At 47.7% G+C, this 20,511-nt stretch overlaps 1 protein-coding gene across 2 annotated transcripts in view; it reads right to left on the minus strand.

The window, feature by feature from the left end:
• Nucleotides 1-20,511, minus strand: part of PSME4 (proteasome activator subunit 4) — a 1,411,622-nt gene that overhangs the window by 668,205 nt on the left and 722,906 nt on the right. For both annotated transcript variants that reach the window (XM_078649478.1, XM_078649477.1), the window contains one exon: nt 5,014-5,095. In XM_078649478.1, coding sequence (XP_078505604.1) covers nt 5,014-5,095 — 82 coding nt within the window. The remainder of the gene's footprint in view (nt 1-5,013; nt 5,096-20,511) is intronic.

Genomic DNA, 20,511 nt, shown 5'->3' on the forward strand with positions numbered 1-20,511 from the left:
GGAATCTGCGGCTAGATGTCTCTATCAGATCACCAAGGTAAAACATCTTCTAGAGGCTAAACTGCAGCATCTCCGATCTGGCTAAAAGAGAGGTGGATCAGACCATATAGGTTTAGGTGTGAGGGATCAGAGCATCACTCACAAGTAAGCAACCACTTATGAGGAAGACCTGATGAGGATTTGCATTAGAGAAGAAAAGTTGTAGGTGAGGTCAAGACTTTAAGATTAGGCCCTGTTGTGGCATGTCGGGCTCTATTGCTCTAACATGACATAATGGGTGCTCCCAAGTATATGGAAGGCAGCCACATGCACATGGAGAAGTTTCCTTTTTGCCTGCTCAGCACCCAGCCCTGGCATGCTTTGCTTGCTTGCCACTGACTGACAAATGATCTAGGCAGGAGCAGTCAGAAACCAGGGTAGAAAAGACATCACTCAACTCACTTCCGACCTACTCGCGGTAGGATTACAGCAGCTGGTGGTAGCCCCTACTCATCAAGCAGGCCATATGCTTGATGGCTTGTTCACCAATAACCCCAACATCTCACTGTCTACAGTTCTTCCCGTAGTATGGTCAGACCATTCGGCAGTTACTTTTACTATCCTGGCTCATAACCCCAACCCTCCTCAATCCACATCTCGTACCCCCATTAGTACCAGAGCCTGGAAAAACCTGGACTATCCTTTACTGTCCAATATCTTGGCTGGATCCTCTTATGAGGCATCACCGCACCCCAGTCTACTGTCCAGCAGATACCAGGAATGGATTCTGGATGCTATTAATCAAGTAGCCCCGGTTAAATCCATTATTTCCAACCGGGCTACGCCATCTGCCCAATGGTTCACAGAGGATCTTAGGCTACAACGGCAGTATTGCAGAAATTTAGAAAGGCGCAGGCGCAAGCATTACAGGCTTTCGGATAAGCAAACCTACAAAGATGTGCTAGCGTTATATAAGAAAGCTATCATTAAGCATAAAAGCGCTTTTTTCTTGCCCAGATTGAGTCTGCCCAGAACTCTGCTAGAAAGCTATTTCAAGTAGTCGACTCTCTCTCCAACCCTCCGACAGGGCCTCTCATTGAGCCATCTCAAGACCTGTGTAACGCCGTGGCAACTTTCTTTTTCACCAAGGTCATGAACATCTACTCATCTTTCTCCTCCCCTATATGCTCGGACTGTCCTGACCCTCTCCCTTTGTCCCCCTCACTCACACCTTCATTTTCCAACTTTCGCATGGTCACGACAGACCAGATCAGCAAGCTAATCACCTCTATTAAGTCTGGGTCTTCGTTAGATCCCTGCCCCCCTTCTATACTGAGTGCTCTAACTGAGGTCATTACTTCTCCGCTCACTGACTTATGCAATTCCATCTTCCAGAAAGGCATTTATCCTGAAATTTGGAAAAAGGCAGTCATCAAGCCCCTGTTAAAAAAAACATCCCTGGACCCTGCTGACTCAGCTAATTATAGACCTATCGTCTGCCTCCTATTCCCAGCCAAAATATTTGAAGCTATCATGAATAAACAGCTTTCGGGGTTCATCGACTGTCACCAACTTTTAGATGACACCTAGTTCGGGTTCAGGAAGGGCCACGGCACAGAAACGGCTTTGATAAAAGCCTTGGACGAGATCAGGACTATAATGGACCTGGGGGGGCAGCGGTCCTTGTACTCCTAGATCTGTCCACTGCCTTTGACACGGTCGATCATTCCATCTTGATCGACCGTGTCACATCCCTGGGGGTGACCCATCTTGCCAGGGACCTCATTGCTTCGTTTCTAGCTAACCGCACTCAGGCGGTGAAACTGGGCACTTTCTATTCGCCCACCTTCACCCTTCCGTGCGGGGTGCCCCAGGGCTCCTCGCTAAGCCCCACATTATTTAATATATATGTGGCGGATCTGGCGAGAGTCATTAAAGCACACGGACTCCGCTTAACCACCTATGCGGATAACACCCAATTGGTGTTGGCGGTTCATAAGGATGGACCAGCCGTTGCTGCAAGATTCCAGGAGGGGATGTTGGCCATTAGCTCATGGATGTCAAGCAACTGCTTGAAATTAAATTCGGACAAGACCGAGGTGATGACCTTTGGCAACCTTTCACCGGAATGGTCCTCCATCTGGTAGCCCACTAAAATCGGTCCACCCCCCACTCCAGTTGCCAAGGTCAAAAACCTCGGTGTCATGTTCGATGACAAGCTGTTGTTTAAACACCATGTGAATGCAGTGGTCTCATCCTCCTTCTATACTCTGAGGAAGATCAAGAAGCTGTTGCCATATCTCCCTCCAGGTGCAGGGAAAACATTGATCACCACTCTTGTTTTTTCTAAAATGGATTATGGCAACGCCCTCTTCCTCAGCACGCAAGAACAGATCTTAACCAAACTACAATCGGTGCAAAATGCTGCAGCCAGAATTCTGCTCGGCATCCCCAGTCGCCGCCCCACCTCTTCGGCCATACGTCACCTGCATTGGCTAAGAGTCAAGAGTCGGATAAAGTTTAAGGCACTCTGTATTGCCTACAAGGCCATCCATGATTCAGGATCCAGGTTCCTCAAGGATGCTTTTCGGATCTACGCTCCTCAAAGATCACTTCGCTCAGCCTGCACCCACCTCCTCTCTGTCCCACGTACCAGAACCACTAGCTGGGGAGACAGACTTTTTTAGTAGTGACCCCAAGGCTGTGGAACTCTCTCCCTTTGTCCATCAAAACCAGTCCCACTCTTATCATCTTCCGTAAACTCTTGAAAACCTGGTTATTTAATCAATGATTCATCTGGCAGCTCTCCGTCCCAGGTAGTCCGATATGCGCCGAGACACCCTCGGGTATTTGCGCGCAATAAAAATCCCAAAAACATAGACATAAACATAAACAAAGAATTGTCCATCTTATAAAGGGCCCAGATGGGTTGCACAGTGAGCTCTGTGGATTCAGTTGACAATCTTCAAAGGCAACATATTGACGAGGAGAATGACATCAACTCCCCCACTATCTGGGAAGCCTGTATTTGGGGCCCTGATCTTCAAAATTAGATGTGGGATAATAAAAAGAACAGGAATGTGCAAGGTACACCACCCTCTTCTTCAAATCCAGCATAATGAAATCAAATCAAAGAACGAAGGAGTCCCTGAGAAGGATCGCATTCAAGACAAGTAATCCTGTGCTGAAGACATTATCAAGAAATACAACAGCATGTTACACAAAATAGAGACCCACTTACAAGCTGGACACCCAACATACGTGAATGTATTTAAACCTTGGATGGGGGCTCGGGAAATGGGTTCATAGCCTGAAAAAGAAGCAGGGGGAAGCCAGAAGAGCTGTTGCATCCATTTGTGCTATGCCAGAAGCGCTAATTAAGGAAAAGAAAGTACTGGCCTTATGGATTTATTTATTATTTATGTATTTATTGATGGAACTGAAATACAATTATGAAAGGACAAAGCCAATAACAGCAATTATATTTTCTCCAAATGTTGACGGGCCAGAATGCAGGACATTCTTTGCCAAAATAGCCCATCAAGGCACTTCTGACTGATCCACAGAATGGTCATCTGAGGATTTAAAGAGCAAAAGATCATGGGATAACAGAAAGAAAGAACAAGGACCAACCTACATTGAATGCTTCATTAAGCTGCTGGACTAGGTGGGAGATACAGAAGGATTTATCGAAAAGAACGAGGGACTAACACATGAAGGTGAGCTCTTTCATGACTTGGTACTAGGGAACATAAGGGGGAGGCCAAATCTGAACTACATCATGCAGCAGTTACTGCCACACAGTTACGGAACAGGACTATTACTCCCAGCAAAGAAGAAGGCATTCTGGGGTGAGAAGATTTTCCTTTTCCTCGATCAGGCAAAAGCAGAAGCCTTGATGAGTCTGATATCACTACATGATGAAGGTGGTGTAGGTCAAGACAGATAAGAAACTTTACTAGAACAAATTGTTTCATTGATGGCCAAGTGCTTGTAAGTCATATTTATATTATGCAAGTCATATTTACTGTTTAGAAGTCAACTTTTGTGCTAGTCAGGCCACAAAAGATAAATCAAACCTATGTCAGTGACCTGGACTACATACAACCAATTATCCTAAACATGGGACAAGTGGAGTCTGGACGTGAAGGAGGTAGGGGATCAGAGCAGGAGGTAGTAAAGTGGCAAACTTACAGATATGAATGGCTTAATTTTTATGCAAAGAAAGCTACCCTGCTGTAATTCAGCATTTTTAATACTCACAGACCAATAAAGATTAATTTTTTTTAAAAAACGAAGGATACTTAAAATTCCATACTTAATGCCATAATGAATAGAAAAATAAATTAAGAGAAATTAGTGGAATTATCTTGGTCAATGTTATTCAGCGAAAACATATACTGCTTTTCTGAAGTCATATTTGTTAGGAAACTCAACAAAGTGAATGGTCAAGATGTACATGGCCTACCTAACCATCAGAAAATGTAAAACATACTTTAAAAAGTAAGGGGGAAGTTTTAGTGTCTGAACGGGACTGGTGTCATTATGTGATCACTATTTTACATTTTGTCCTCCCCCCACTCCCAACAGACGATCCTTTTCAAAATAGACAAGTTATCCTGGGACACAAATAGAGGATTGGGGAGAGGCTGTAGCCTTACGGCGAGAGCGGTTGACGTCGAAGCTCGGGAACCGGGTTCGAGTCTCGGCAAGGACGCTCAACATCCTGTGATTCTGGGCAAATCACTTAATCTCCCCATGCCTAACAAAAAAATAATGTGTCCTCATGTAACGAAACTGGTGCTATGTAAATTGCTCTGATACCGGATATCTTCGGGTCTAGTTCCAGCTATATAAAACTCTTAAATAAAAAAAATAAAAAAATTAAAGGGTTGCCATTAATGAAAAGTTCTCAAATGTCACAACTTAACGGAAAGAAGCAAAGGTTCAATGAGTTAAACTACGCAAATGACAGCATTCAAGATAACTAGGAATGTCACAATGAGAACATTATAATTATGTATTTTCACTTACTGACTTTGTAGGGACAGATGGATACTTTTTTATGAGGCCTCTTGAGCTGCTTTAGGATTCCAGCAACAGCAGCAATAGCCATCTAGAAGACAACAAATTGAATGTTTATCCTTCAGTAACTAATACAACCATGTCCTCATTTGACACCCTAGAACAATTCCTAGCAGGAACATTTGCAGAATGATTTCATAACATCTCTCACATTAAATGCTGGGACGTAATAGGCAGAGAAAGGGAAATAAAGTTAGAATTAATAAAAAAGAAAATGTGTCACTGCTGGAGTAAGAAAGTTGGTGAATAGGAATTTCAAATAGTCAAAGTTGTGGGCAAAATGTTGTGGGAAAAGTGAATTCTGTGACAGATGTGGGTTATAATATATTTTAGGTAAGGAGCACTGTAAGAGCTTACATAATTTAGGGAGACAATAAATAGTTCATAGAATAAAAGATAAATTACTTAGTTTTGGTATCCTTCTTTTTGATAGATACATAGATTTCAGTAGATTTTTTTTATGAATCTCTTCTGAGGTTAGACTGGATTCTAATTTTATATTGTAGCAATAACTGCTCTAAAGCACCAGGAAGTGCTTTGTGACGCCATGTTATGCATGCACTTTCATAGTGAAGTAACAGGTCCAATATCTGAAGCCACAAAAGCTAGTGACCTTAGTTCTGCCATTTGTTGGGGGCATGGCAGAGGTTCAAGATAGAATGTGGCAGAGCCAAGTAAATCTAAATCATACAAAACAAACGTAATAACCTATTGCCTTTCTCAACAAGAAGAGGTGGAAGGAATCTGCAAAAACCTTTATATGCATCATTAAGAATGTTATAGAAGGCAGGCAAGTTATACTTCTTTTATCAATTCTTGTTCCCGTGTATTCCTTTTGTTATCCATTCCAAAAGTTATTTCTGCATCAAAGTAGTGGGTTGAGGTCAAATTGTTATAATCCATCTGAAGAAAGCTCTACAATCTAGCACTCACAAATTCGGATTTTATTCTAACCAGTCAAATTAGTAGCATTTAGAGAAAGAATGCTGAGAGGCCGAAATAAACAGGCGGACACATCCCTGAGTAGCGTCAAGTGAGCTCTAAACAACTTCCCTACAAGTCCATAACAATGTTTGTCAAACAAAGAAAGACACATGGAAATATTTTTGTTTTTATTTCAATGTCTTTATTGAGTTATGAAACATAAACCACAATCGAATGAGAAGTAACTAAGGACAAGTTACTTACCTTCAATAACTCCTTTTCTGGTAGAGACTCTGATAGCAGATTCCTCATCCTTTGAATATACCCAGGCGTCAGACTGGATTCAAAAACTTTTGCTTAGCAATTCCCTCACGTGCTAATAGGTGCCGTTGTGCAGTATTGTTCCACCTCGTGCCACTCCGCCCCACATGGATGTGATGTGGGAAACAGTATATATACGCTACCGGTATGTGCATTTTGTGCCATGTTGGTAATGCCGACTGGCACTGCTCCACCTGCTCTGCAGTAGGCAAGATGCCCAAGGGCAAAGTGGGGAAGGAGGAAGGGGTACAGGGGGTACTACCTGATTCTAAAAAACAGCTATCACCGTGGGGCAAACACAGATGTTCAGAGTGTGTTGGTGTTTGCTCTGCTTGATAGGTCTGCAAATCGATGCCACCTGCTTGCCTAGCATCAGTTTATTTTTGTACTACAGTAGTGCTAAAAGAAATTGAGCCTTACAAACCAGTAATAGACAATATGCAGAATTGAAATACTGGCATCTTGTTCGATATGTCTTGTGTAAGTCCATCGTACAGAACGGTAAGGGTAGGTGAGGAATCTGCAGTTACATAGAATCTCTACCAGAAATGGCATTACCAAGGTAAGTAACTTGTTCTCCGCTAAGTCCTCACTTTAGAAAACATGCCAAAGCAGTACCCTTCAGACGGTGTGCCTGTCTACTGGCTCAGACCAGGAAATCCTGTAGGATCAAACAGGTGAGACATCTGTCCTGCCAGACATGGGCTACTCAGGCTGTAGTGCTGAGCGAACGTGTGGAGGGACGCCCATGTAGCAGATGTACAAAATGGCCCACCACACACTAGCACTGTGGTAGTAGCCTTTTCTCTAGAAGAATGAGCACATAAGTCTACAGGAGGCTGCTTCTTGGGTAGCCCATATCAGATCTAAATACAGAAGACAAATCATCTATAACAGCTGTTCATAATTCCCTGGTTCTCTTGATATAAAAATTTAGAGCCCTTTTAGGATTAAGGCAATGTAGTTTTTCTTCCCCCTTTGAGACATGAGGTGGTGAACAAAAGGATAACAAAGTGATGAATTCTTCTTCATGAAAAGGCGTGACTACCCTGAGAAGCAATGCTGCCTTTGTGCGAAAGACAAACTTGTTCAGAAAGGAAGCCCCGCTGGTAAGATCTGAGGTTCACTCATTTGCCTTGCCGATGTCATGGCAATGAGGAACACACTTTTGAGACCAAGCAACCACCAAAAACAACTGTGCATAGGCTCGAAAGGTAAGCACATTAGATAAATCAAGACTAAATTCACATCCCATTGTGGCATTACAAATGGGACAGGTGGGAACATGTGGATCCAACCATTCAAGAAAGGATTCACAACAGGTGATTTGAAGAGAGGTAGTTGATCTGGTAAACGTAGAAAGGCTGCAAGTGCAGATAAATAATTGGGTTAGTTATGATGAGAGGAACGCCACACCACAAACTTATCCCAGCACCCTGCATAAAGTTTTGGAGGAAGGACGCATGCCTGCAAAGATTACACCAACTACTTTGGGAAGCCATCAACTGTCACCACTCAAACTCTGTTGCTGCAACAGGAGGTCCTCTCTTAGGGGCAGTCGAAATGAAGGACAGCTACTCATGGCTAGAGGTTCTGTGTATCACAATCTCCTTGCCAAGTCCGGAGACCCTAGGATGACCGGGCCTGGTCTTTCTAGACTTTTTTTCTGTACTCTGGGCATGAGAGAGAGCGGTGGAAAAGCAACCAATGCAGGTGAAAAACATCTATTAAGACTGCCTTGGGAACTCCGATGTGCAAATGTTGTGACACTGTATGGTCTCTGCAGTTGCAAAGAACAAGTTACTTCCCTTCAGTAACACTTTTTCTGGTGGATACAGTATCTGCCTGTGGATTCCTCACCTTGTGAATAACCCCTGCGCCAGCAGCATTCGGAAATTTTTCGTAGCTCTCGAGGCCGACGTCACAATAACATGGCTCACCGGAGCCATAAGAGATGCTCGTCGGCGTGATGACGTCAGTTCCGCCCTTTTTTTCCGTGCCTACAGTACACAGTATTGAAACCAACACACATAGTGTGAAAACAATGCAGGAAAGCAAATAGAACAATACACTTCCTTTGAAAGTAACAGATAAACATTATAACATTGTCACTATTGAAAGTCTACAAGGGTGGACAAAGAGGAGGCGGGTGGGTCAGTGAGGAATCCAGAGGCAGATACTGTATCCACCAGAAAAAGCGTTACAGAAGGTAAGTAACTTGTTCTTCTGCGAAAGTGTGGAGGGAGGCGCCTGAAGCGCACTGAAGGGGATTTGAATCTTCCCCGCGTTACCTGCTCGCCACCTGCTACGTGGCACATCTCGGTGACCCAGCCCTGTTGAGAATCTGCTCCACTTGCCCAGACGCCTGAGAAATTGCATCTGCAGTCCTTTTAAACTCAGCTGCTGTTGGGGGCCATTGCTTAAATCTGCATGCACAAACTTTTGCCTTCAGCCACTGTTACCCTGAGCCACTTGTGTCGTGCATAGCTGGCTTAATTCCTACACGCTCCACCTGGTGCTCGCGGGACTGTTTGAGCCCTCTCTATCCATAGCGCCACCTCGAAAATATGGGTCGCAGGGACCCCAAGCAGAGCACCCAGCAGTTCGGAAAGACGACTGACGGAACGGCGGCATTCCCCCCCTGAGATGACGGAGAGGGCACCTGCTGATGGGGCGCCGGAGCCTCCTGAGGCCTCGGTTGCATCGCTACTGCTCGAGATGAGGGCAGGTTTCACAGCGCTAGACTCCCATTTTGACTCCCTGGATCAAACTATTGCATCCTTGGGCGCCAAAGTCCAGGCCCACGACCGCAGACTGGATGTGGTGGAAGCACGTGTGTCGGACCTGGAAGATGGGACTGCCCAATCTTTGAAGAGGCTGGAACGAACGGAACGCCTACTAAAAGAAGTCGCAATCAAGAACGAGGACTTAGAAGAGCATGGGCGATGCAACAATGTTCGCATAATGGGGGTCCCGGAGACAACGCCCACGGGCCGGATGGACCTCTTCGTGGAGAAGATACTTACGGACCTGTTTGGCAGCGAAGCCTTCAAGCCGGGCATTGTTGTTGAAAGAGCACATCGGTCCCTTGGCCCCAGACCGAATCCAGCCCCCCCCCCTCCCCCGAGACTCATCATTGCGAGACTCTTGAACTTCCGAGACCGCGACACGGCGTTGAGACTGGCGAGAGAACGTGGAGTAATTGAGTGGCAGGGATTGAAACTGTCCTTCAACCCTGACTTTACTCCAATGGTCCAGGAGGCGAGACGAACATTTCCTGGTGTGAAGGCCACACTCCGTAACCTGGGTCTCAAATACGGAATGCTATATCCAGCGAGATTGAAGGTAGACTTTGGCGGCAAGTCCCAAATATTTGATACTCCTATGGAAGCCCAGGAATTTTGTCGCATGTAAAAGACTCGGAACACGCAGAACTCGGCGGACAGCGCGATCGCCTCTCCGCCACACAGCGGATCGGACGCTAGCGCTGAACTATTTTCAAACCCCGGGACGGGGTGATGGTTCGATCGTATTGGTTTGCATGGCTACTATGCTTTGGGGACATCGTATTGATTAACGTACTTGACTGATATACCAATTGGCAGGTCTGATGGCGGGCGGCCACCCTCACTTGGGTGTATCCTTTGTGTTGGTTCATTGCAATATTGGGGTCCACTTTTTGGGCCTCAATTGTTAGCCTCACGGTCCCTATGACCCACAGGCTGGAGAATTTTGAGGGGGATGGCCACCTTCGGGTTGGAAGATGGCTGGGTGGGGGGAGGGGGGGCAGGGGCTGGACATTCGTGTTATTTGAATTACTGTTTACACTTTATTATAGCATTGCTTATCGTATCACCATTGCATACAGGTCCTGACTATCAAGAGACTACACACTGGCCAGATGTCGCGGTTAGGTAACATGCAGGGACCCTCTGACGTCACTTTCATGTCCTGGAATGTTAGAGGGCTTAATAATACCCGTAAGAGGAGGCAGGTGGTCCATTATCTTATTCGCCATTAGGCCGATATAGCATTTCTACAAGAGACACACCTTCCTACTACAGATTCGGCCCGTTTTGGCTCTAGCTGGGGTGTACACAGATTCTTTGCTAAGTATAGCAACTACACCAGGGGCACTGCTATATTGGTCCACAAAAGAGTCCAGTTTACACTGATTGACGAGTCATGGACCCTGAGGGCAGGTATGTGATAGTCACAGGTAACCTCTATGGCCACAAAGTTACCTTCACAAATGTTTATGCTCCAAATATCGATGCCCCTGAGTTCTTCCATGTTCTAAATACGCGGATCATAAAACATGACCGCCAAGCACTGCTCATGGAAGGAGACCTCAATTTGCTAATACACCCCGGCCTGGACAGCACTTCTAAGGCACCTGACACCAAGCAGCGAGCGGGGCACGCACTGAGAGACCTCTGTGAACACCACACATTAATTGACATTTGGTGCAGGCAAAACCCTACCCTTACGGCGTACACTCATCACTCCGGCCCACACGGTACTTGGTCCAGGATAGAATATTGGCTGATTTCTCCTGTGGTTTCGGACTGGTTTGACTCCCATACTACACTCCCCAGCACATATTCTGACCACTCACCGATCGTGTTGCATTTAAAGATTCCAAGGCCGGAAGGGTACGAGAGGCAGTGGCGGTTCCCAGGAAGGGCCCTCCAAGACAATCTGCTCAAGGCTGAGATCTGGGAAGCGATCGAGGACTATTTTGATCTTGACACCGGCTCAGTGGACACGGTGGCTGTACTGTGGAAGGGATTTAAGGCCGTTATCAGGGGAGTGTGCATCTCCAAACAAGGGGGTGTGCTCAAAGAACTTAGGCAGGAGATGTCCCGTATTGAACGTGAATTAGCAGAGATAAGACTCCCAATAGGTGACCCTCCCTGATACGACGGCTCAGGCGGCGAGACTTGCCCTACTGGCGGACTACAGAGACACAGCAGATCGCGAAATTCTGTACATGGGTAAATACCACACGGCTAGACGGTATGGGGAGGGCGAACGGCCTGGCAGAGTTTTTGCGCAAATTCTGAGACCGCCTTACAGTAAAAACGTCATCACTGAACTGCATTCCGCAACCGGCAACACTCTCACATCCATGGTGGCCATACAGGATGATTTCTTAGGTTACTATATCACACTTTAGACTTCTAGAGCGGATCCAGACAGTACGGCCCAGACTGCGTACCTAGATGAAATTGCATTGGTATTCTTGGAGAAATATATGCTAGATTTAATGGCCGAATCAATATCCGTCGCCGATGTCATTCTAGCCATAGATACCCTGCGGGGATCTACTGTCCCGGGATTAGATGGCTTTACTGGAGACTTCTATAAAGAGTTAAAGGACATCTTAGCCCCCCAGCTAATTGAGGTATGTGCGGAAGCTCTGGAGAGGCAAAGTCTCCCCCCAACAATGCGTGAAGCTGTCATTATCCTCCTACCAAAGCCAGGAAAGGACCACAAACAGTGCGGCTCGTATCGGCCACTGTCCCTGTTAAACTTGGACTACAAAATTTTAGCGAAAGTACTTGACAACAAGCTTTCACAGCTGATGGAGTACATCATTTCCCCAATGCAGTCTGGCTTTGTCCCCGGACGCTCCACATCCTTGAACCTCCGAACATTGTTCACTGTGCTGCACAGAATACAGCCCGAAGTACCAGCGGCAGCGGTGTTACTTGACGCAGAGAAGGCGTTTGACTCTTTGGAGTGGCCATTCCTGGTTGAGGTTATGCAGCGCATGGGTCTCCCTTACGGCTTCATTGCAACTGTTTCCTTACTATACAGCGGCCCATCTGCGCGACTACGCTTGAATGGCACTCTATCAAGGCCGTTTCGGTTGCATCGTGGGACCAGTCAGGGGAGTCCCCTGTCCCCCCTATTGTTCATTCTAGCAATGGACCCACTAATTAGACATTTCCAAGAGCGTCATCTACACGGAGGCCTCCAATTCAAGACGGGCTCCCTTTTAGCATCCCTTTACGCGGACGATACAATCCTGTATGGCTGTGAACCCCACTTAAACCTGGCCCCTCTGATCGGTGAAATTGTCTTTTTGGTAGGTTTTCGGGGCTGGGCATCAATTGGCATCAGTCCATCATATTTCCGCTAACGGAGAGCAGAGTCAAATGGGATCGTGAATTCCCTCTTGAATAGTGCCAGGACTCAGTGAAGTATCTCGGCATCCATATCCACCTGGACACCTCTCAGATCATATGCTTAAACTATGGAGAGACCTTTCAAAAGCGGTAGGAACAGGGAGACAGGTGGCTGAAGCTACCTTTGTCGCTAGCTGGCAGGGTGGCCATTTTAAAAATGGTGGTGCTCCCCAAATTTTGATATCTCTTTAACAATATCCCTGTGCCTCTGTCCGGAGGTTTCTTTCGCACTATACGGACACTCCTGATCAGACTGGTATGGGGTGGTAAGCGCCCCTGCGTGCGCTGGTCCGTCCTGACCCTCCCATACGACAGAGGGGGTTTTAACGTCCCAGATTTCCAATTGTACTATTTGGTGGCCCAATACCGCTATGCACATGCCTGGTTTCACCCTGACGACCGCATCCCATTTTTTAGACCAGAGGCGGACCTAGTTCTACCGGGCAAATTGAGTGAGGTGTTGCCGGTTGGCTTTCCCACGAGTCAGGTGGGACATTCAGATGGTGTCGACTACTGCTTGGGACAAGCTGAGGATACATATGGGTGCTACATCCCTATACTCTTCTGCGCTGCCATTGCCCAATGCCAGATGGTTCCCACTCACTGGGGAAGGAATAGTACAGCATGTTCTGGCGGCAGCTGAAATTGGAAAGATACGAAACTTGTTCCCGGGGGGGCCATATTTTTTCCATTGACGAAGACGACCTGTCCTCGCCTACGATCCTACTGGGCGGCGGTACATGAGACCCTAGGGAAAATAATTGAGATGCCACTTGTCCCCCTTCCTGAAATTGCCCTCATGGGCTACACAGTTCAGATTCCCAAGAAAATAAGGAGATTGGCGACTCTGGCTCTATTGCTAGCAAAGAGGGAGGTGGCCATTTACTGGGGCAGGATGTCAGCCCCCAAACTACACGATTGGCTGAACAGCTTAGTATTTTGCAACACCAATGCAGAATTGTACGCCAGTCTTATGCAACCGACATCCCGACCCAAAGACATATGAAGACCGCTCAGGGTATATCTGGGCGCTACCAAGCAAACTGCTGTTGCACAGGTAGATAACGGCATAGTGCCGGAAGGGGTGGGCTGAGGGACTGATACTGGATACGCTGTTTAGAATACTTGCGCCACTGTTTAGTATGCTTGTAATACATTGACTGCCTTAGTACTACGGCTTGCCTGGCAGATGAAATAACGTCCACCACATCAGGCAGGAGAGGGAAAGAGTTCAGGTTGCCCCGTTCAATCTCCAGGCATGAAGGTGCAAGCTCTGGAGGTGGGGGTGTAGAACCTGCCCCTGTGACTGCGAGAGGAGGTCTGCCCTGAGAGGGTGATGGAGCGGAGGGTGTGATGAGAGGTGAAGTAGATCTGTGTACCACACCCTACTTGGCCTATCCGGGGTCAATCAATATGACTTGGGTCCGGTCTTGGCGAAGCTTCCTCAGAACCCGAGGAATCAAGGGTATGGGAGGAAACGCGTAAAGGAGTTGTGAGCCTCAACTCAAATGAAACGCGTCCCCCCAAAGCTCCCTGCATCGGATACTGGAGAATGACGGGCAGTGAGCGTTCTCGTGAGTGGCAAATCGGTCCACCCGAGGGGTCCCCCACGTCTGAACCACCTCGGGATGGAGCCTCCACTCGTTTGATGGCAGAGAAATGCCGACTGAGACTGTCTGCACATACATTCAGAACTCCGGTCAGATGATTTGCCATCAGACAAATCTGGTGGTCCTGAACCCAGGACCACAGTTGCAGAGCCTCTCTGCAGAGATGATGCAACCCCACTCCTCCCTGCTTGTTGACATACCACATCGCGGTAGTGTTATCCGTCAGGACCTGAACTGACTGACCGCGAAGGGAAGGGAGGAAGGCCTTGAGCGCCAAACGTATCGCCCGCAACTCTAGAAGGTTGAAGTGAAGCTCCTCTGGAGACCAAAGACCCTTGATCTCCAGATCCCCCAGATGAGCACCCCACCCTAGAATGGATGCATCCGTTATCACTGTGGCCACCAATGGGGGAAGATGGAAGGGCTCTCCTTGAGACAGAATGCCTTCCACGCTCCACCAAGACAGATCCGCTGCAGTGTCTCTGGAGATCTTGATCGACTCCCTGGGATCCCCGTTGTGCTGATACCACTGCCTGCGGAGGCACCACTGGAGTGCCCTCATGTGCCAGCGTGCAAGATTGACCAGCAGAATGCAGGAAGCAAACAGACCGAGCAGGCGAAGGACCTTCAGGACTGGAACGACCGCTTCATTGTAAAACAAAGGAATCATTTCCTGTATGTCGAGAATCATTTGTGGAGGTGGGAATGCTTGACACACAGTAGTGTCCAGTACCGCCCCTATAAACAGGTTGCGCTGAGAGGGCACCAGGTGAGATTTGGGAACATTTATCGAGAAACCCAATTTGAACAACAGCTGGGTTGTCACTTGCAGATGATGAAGCACCTTCTCTGGCGACTCCGCCTTGAGCAGCCAGTCATCCAGATAGGGGAAAACTGGAATCCCAGATCTCCTGAGATGGGCTGCCACCACTGCCATCACCTTGGTGAAGACTCGAGGTGCAGAAGTAAGTCCAAACGGGAGAACTGCAAACTGATAATGTTGCGACCCTACCGTAAAACGGAGATACTTCCTGTGTGACTTCAGGATTGAAATATGAAAATACGCATCCTGCAAGTCGATTGACACCATCCAGTCCTCCTGTTGCAACGCTTGAAGAACCTGCGCTAGGGTGAGGAATTCCTCCTGCGGAAGAAGAAGGTGGTCCTCTGAACATGTCCCTTGGCAAGGAGGGTAATTTGGAGAAAATTCCCAAAAGGGAAGAGCATACCCATTTTCCACAAGATTTAGAACCCAAAGGTCCGTGCTGACCGATTCCCAATCTTGTAGAAAATGAGTAAGTCGACCCCCCACAGGACCCACATGATCCAGAATGGTGGATCTAGGGCTGCTTTGCTGTGGCAAGAGGGGTGGAGGTAAAGGAGGAGGAGGAGGACTGACGACCTCGTGGACGTCCTCTGTTCTTGCCTCTGTATGACTTATACAGAGAATTCTGTTGCTGCTGCTGAGGCTGCCTGTAGGTCTGAAAGAACGACCTTCCAAAACCTCTGTATCTTCTGTAATTGGTACCTTTAGGCTGCGCTTGCAGGCCCACATGATTTAGCGGTGGCTTTGCTGTCTTTGCGGTCTTTGAACCTCTGCAAGGCTGAATCGGCCTTCTCGCCAAACAGCCTGGAGGCATCAAAAGGGAGGTCAAGAAGAGTTGCCTGCACATCCAGAGAGAACTCCGATGACCGGAGCCAAGCACTTCTCCTCGTGGCAACAGAAGAACCCATAATTCTTCAACAGAGTCCGCAGTGTCCAGACCACTCTGTATAACCTGGCGTGCAGCTGCCTGAGTATCCGCCAAGACTTCGTTAAAATTCAGTCTGTCCTCTTCAGACAATTTAGGAGCAAGCTGCTTTGCAGAGTCCATAAGAGCATGTATGTAACGGTCCAAAAGACAGGTGGCGTTCGTAGACTTCAAGGCCATACTTGCTGGCGAAAAGACCTTTTTAGCAGATTGTTCTAGTCTCTTAGAGTCTCTGTCCCCAGGGACTTGAGGAAAAGCCCCAGAAGATTTCTTAGAACAAACAGCTTGCACCACAAGGCTCTCAGGAGAAGGATGAGATGTAAGGAAATCCGGATCTCCTGGAGCTGTCCTGTACCTCCTAGCAACAGACTTTATGTTATGTTAAAAGAATTTTTAACGCGCACGGTCACCAGTCGGTTTCATGGCGCTCATAGACAAAGCAGAGAGGTTAGGCAGTAAGGTTTAATCATAGGCTAGCTGGAAGAGATGGGTTTTGAGAAGTTTGCGAAAGCGAGTGTAATCGGGGCAGAGTCGTATAGTAGAGGGAAGGGAGTTCCAGGTTGAGGGGGCAAGAAAAGAAAAGCAGGAGCCACCATGTTTTTTCCGTTTGAATCTGGGGACAATTAAAAGATTGTGAGCCGAAGGCTGGAGATTCCTTGAGGGAATGTGACGTTTAAGGCTGAGGGAAGTGAAGGCAAGGGCAAGGAGTGACTTAAAAACAGTACAGCCCAGTTTGAAAATGCATTGAGAGGCTACCGGGAGCCAGTGCAGTCTCCTCAGCAGGGGCGAGACATGTTGGTACTTAGGCTGTTGAAAGACCAGTCTGGCCGCCTGGTTTTGCACCAGCTGAAGCCGATGAAGATGGTAAGCAGGGATCCCCACATATAGGGAATTGGCATAGTCAATACGGGAGATGACAAGGGCCATGATGACAAGTGTGAGAGCCTCTATGGTGAGGAACCCTCGGATTTTACAGATTCTGCGCAGATGGTAAAAGCAAGCAGAAGTGACGGCGTTAATTTGAGGTCTCATGGATAAGTCACTAGAGATAATAACGCCAAGGCTCCTCACAGTATTGACGGGACAGGGTGGGGGCCCAAGAGACTGGGGCCAAAAGCTGGAACACCAAGGGTTGGAGAACCCACCTGTCAATACCAGCTCCGTCTTACTGGGATTGAGCTTCAGCTGCCTAAAATGCATCCACTCAGAGATGGCAAGCATGGTGGATTGGAAGTTGGTACAAGAAGAAGGAGAGGAGTCGATGGGGAAAATTAACTTTAAGCCATCCGCATAATTGAAAATGGTAACAGTGGTGTGACGGAGAGAGGCTAAGAGGGGTTGCATATAAAGATTAAATAGGAGGGGCGAAAGAGCAGAACCCTGGGGGACACCACAGGAGAGTGAAGAGTAGGGGGCAGAGAAGGTGGATAGATGAACCGATTGAGAGCATTGATGCAAAAAGGAGCTGATCCATCTTAGGGCCATGCCCTGGATGCCCGCGTTTCTGACACGGTCGATCAAGATGACGTAATCGACCGTGTCGAAAGCAGCCGACAGATCTAATAGAGCAAGGGCTTGGGCCAAGTTCTTATCGGCACCTTGTCTCAGAGCATCCATTACGGCCACGATGACAGCTTCCGTAGAGTGAGCCGGTCTAAACCCGGCCTGCTGGTCGTCAAGAAAGGAAGATTTTTCAATGAACGCACTGAGGCATCGGGTGACATAAGTCTCTAAAACTTTCCCCAGATAGGGGAGGAGGGAGATCGGCCGATAGTTGCTCAGAACAGATGGATCAGCACCAGGCTTTTTGAGTATAGGTACAACAACTGCTTGTTTGAAAGCATCGGGCACAGAGCCTGTGGCGAGTGAATTGTTAAGAAGAGCTAGCGGGGGACCCGGACAGGCCAAGAAAGCTGCTTTCAAAATTTGAGGGGGACAACAGTCATTGGGGGAGCCTGAGCTGACCGCGTGCAATAGGGAGGTGAATTCGGACTGGGATATGGGAGGGAATTCGTGCAGAAAACAAGGGTTCATGGGAGGTAAGGGACAAGCCATGGATGAGGGAGGGGAGGGGATGTTATTTTTGATGGAGGTGATCTTATCAATAAAATACGAATTGAGGGAATCACAAAGAACCTGTGATGGTTGAGGTTGTGCAGTAACACGGTCAGGCAGGGAGTGTTCTTCTACGATTGAGAAGATGTCCTTTGTTTTAGATGCTGAGCTGAGGATTTTCTGGGAGAAATAGAGGGATTTGGCCGATAGAATGGATTTTTTGTACAGTTTTAGAAGGTCAGTAAAGACAATTTTTTGTAGGGGATCATAGTTGCGCCTCCACCGGCGCTCAGCTTGTCTGAGGACTAATTTGTCCATTTTAAGTTGGTCAGTAAACCAGCGCTGAGCATCTTGCGGGCGTTTGGTTTTAATAGATCTCATCGGGGCGACCACATCGCTCGCCTGTTTCAACCATTGATCAAGGATGGCTGTTTGAGTATTTATCAGGGTCATATCCCTGGGGGTTGTAGTAGACAGAATAGAATGAAAATGGGGAATATCGGCTCGCTTCCAGTTGCGTGCCGTAAAGTTGGTAGTGGATGGAGGACAAGTGGGCAGAGTAAGTTTCAGTGAGAAAGAAATAAAAAAGTGATCCGACCAGGAACAGGGGTAAACTAAGGAAGGGGAGATGTCGAGATTGGCCGTCCAGACTTGGTCGAGAATGTGACCTTTAGTGTGGGTAGCTATTGAAATGTGCTGTTTACAGTTTAGGCCATGTAGCAAATCTGTGAATTCAGCAGACAGGCTGCTTTCCCGAGGGTCCAGTGGCCAATAATTAAAATCACCAATGATAAGGATTTTTGCAGAATTAATAACTAACTGGGAAACAAGGTCGCCGAATTGTAGGGAAAAAAAGAGGCATATTATCAGAAGGACGATAAACAAGGACGCATATAAAAGATAATTTGAGGGAGGTGAATTTCAGCGTGAGGATATCAGTGTTTGGAATGGGGGTAATTGCCAAGTTTTTTTAATGGAATTGAGAGCGGACTTTGATACCGCTAGAGCTGAGAAGGGATTTTCCAGACTTCCAACACTGGTTCAGTGATAGCATCATTAAAAGGCAGCAATGGCTCTATCACAGTAGAGGGAGAATGCAGAACCTCATTTAAAATATTAGATTTAAACTCAGCTGTTGTAAGCTGTAGATCTAAAAGCTCAGCAGTTTTTCTAATCACCATGTGGTAAGGAGCCACATCCTTAGAAGGGGCATCTGTAGTAGGAGAAAGTTCCCACTCTGGGGACTTATCCAGTCCACTAGCTTTCTTCAATCCCTTAAACAAGTCTTCGGACTCCTCAAGCTCACCTTCCTCCATTTCTTTTTCTGCTTGATCGCGTTGTTCCACTAAAACTCTCTGCGCCTCTTGCCTCGATCTCATCCTCGGAACTGGCGGCGGCGGCGCCAGACACGACTCCGACGGATCCGAAGCCGGCGTCGAACTTGGACACGGAGGCACAGCCGGAGTCTAACGAGGTCGAACTGACGGCGCCGGAGATGAAGGATACGGTGTCGATGTCCCCGGCGCCGGAAAATGCCAGGACGGAGCCGGTGGTAGAAACGGCATAAAGGGAGCTGGAGCATAAGCCTGAGGAACTCCCAGGTTAAAGGGCATAGGACCCATGGGACCCGAAGGTGCTCCAGAGGGGTACAAATCTCTAGTAAAGACTCCATACATTGCATTTAAGTAATGTGATGGATCCGTACCTGGGTCAAGGAAAGGTGGATAGGCCCCCGGGACAGTCTCCGGCTGAGGCATTACCAGACTTGGGCCAGCCGGCGCCGACGGTGTAGCCAATGGAGCCGCAGATTCATCAGGAACTGGAGCTTCATCCACCGGAACAGGAGACTGAGCCTGCGCCGGAGAGTGCGCCGGTGATCCTTCAGGCGAAGCCGATCGAACAGGAGAACCTTGATTAGAGCCTGAAGGAGATGGATAAACGAAATCCTTACGATGTCGAGGAGCTGGTGAAGTCGACTTCGGAGCGGCATCCTTGTCTGAAAGGTGTCGAGAGCTGTGTCTCTTCTTTTTCTTATGCCTCTTCGACTTCGAAGCATGACCAGATGTCGACTTCGATCTCGAGCTGGACCTTGATCTTCTTCGTCCTCTCTTCTCCTTTCTCATCTTTGCCATGAAGAGTTTGGCCTCTCTCTCCTTCAAAGCTTTTGGGTACCTCTTGCGACAGCAAGAGCAACCCTCGACATCGTGATCTGACAACAGGCACCAGACACAGTCCTTGTGGGGGTCCGGGATGGACATATGACCCCCACACTCTCTACAGAGCTTGTACCCGACTTCCTCAAAGAAATCTTCAAAAGGGAAACAAGATAAGCAATCCAAAAACACAATGTAACCACACAGCCACGGAGAGTCCTAGAAAACGGTTAGCGTCGACGGCGTGGAAAAAAGGGAACTGACGTCATCACGCAAACGAGGCTCTCTTATGGCTCCGGTGATGTCAGCGGAGCCGCGAGCGGAGCCATGCTATTGTGACGTCGTCCTCGTGGAGAGCTATGAAAAATTTCCGAATGCTGCTGGCGCAGGGGATATTCACAAGGTGAGGAATCCACTGGCAGACCTGTTTGATTTCAGG

This window comes from Lissotriton helveticus, chromosome 6, assembly GCF_964261635.1.
Source record: "Lissotriton helveticus chromosome 6, aLisHel1.1, whole genome shotgun sequence".
Classification (NCBI taxonomy): domain Eukaryota; kingdom Metazoa; phylum Chordata; class Amphibia; order Caudata; family Salamandridae; genus Lissotriton; species Lissotriton helveticus.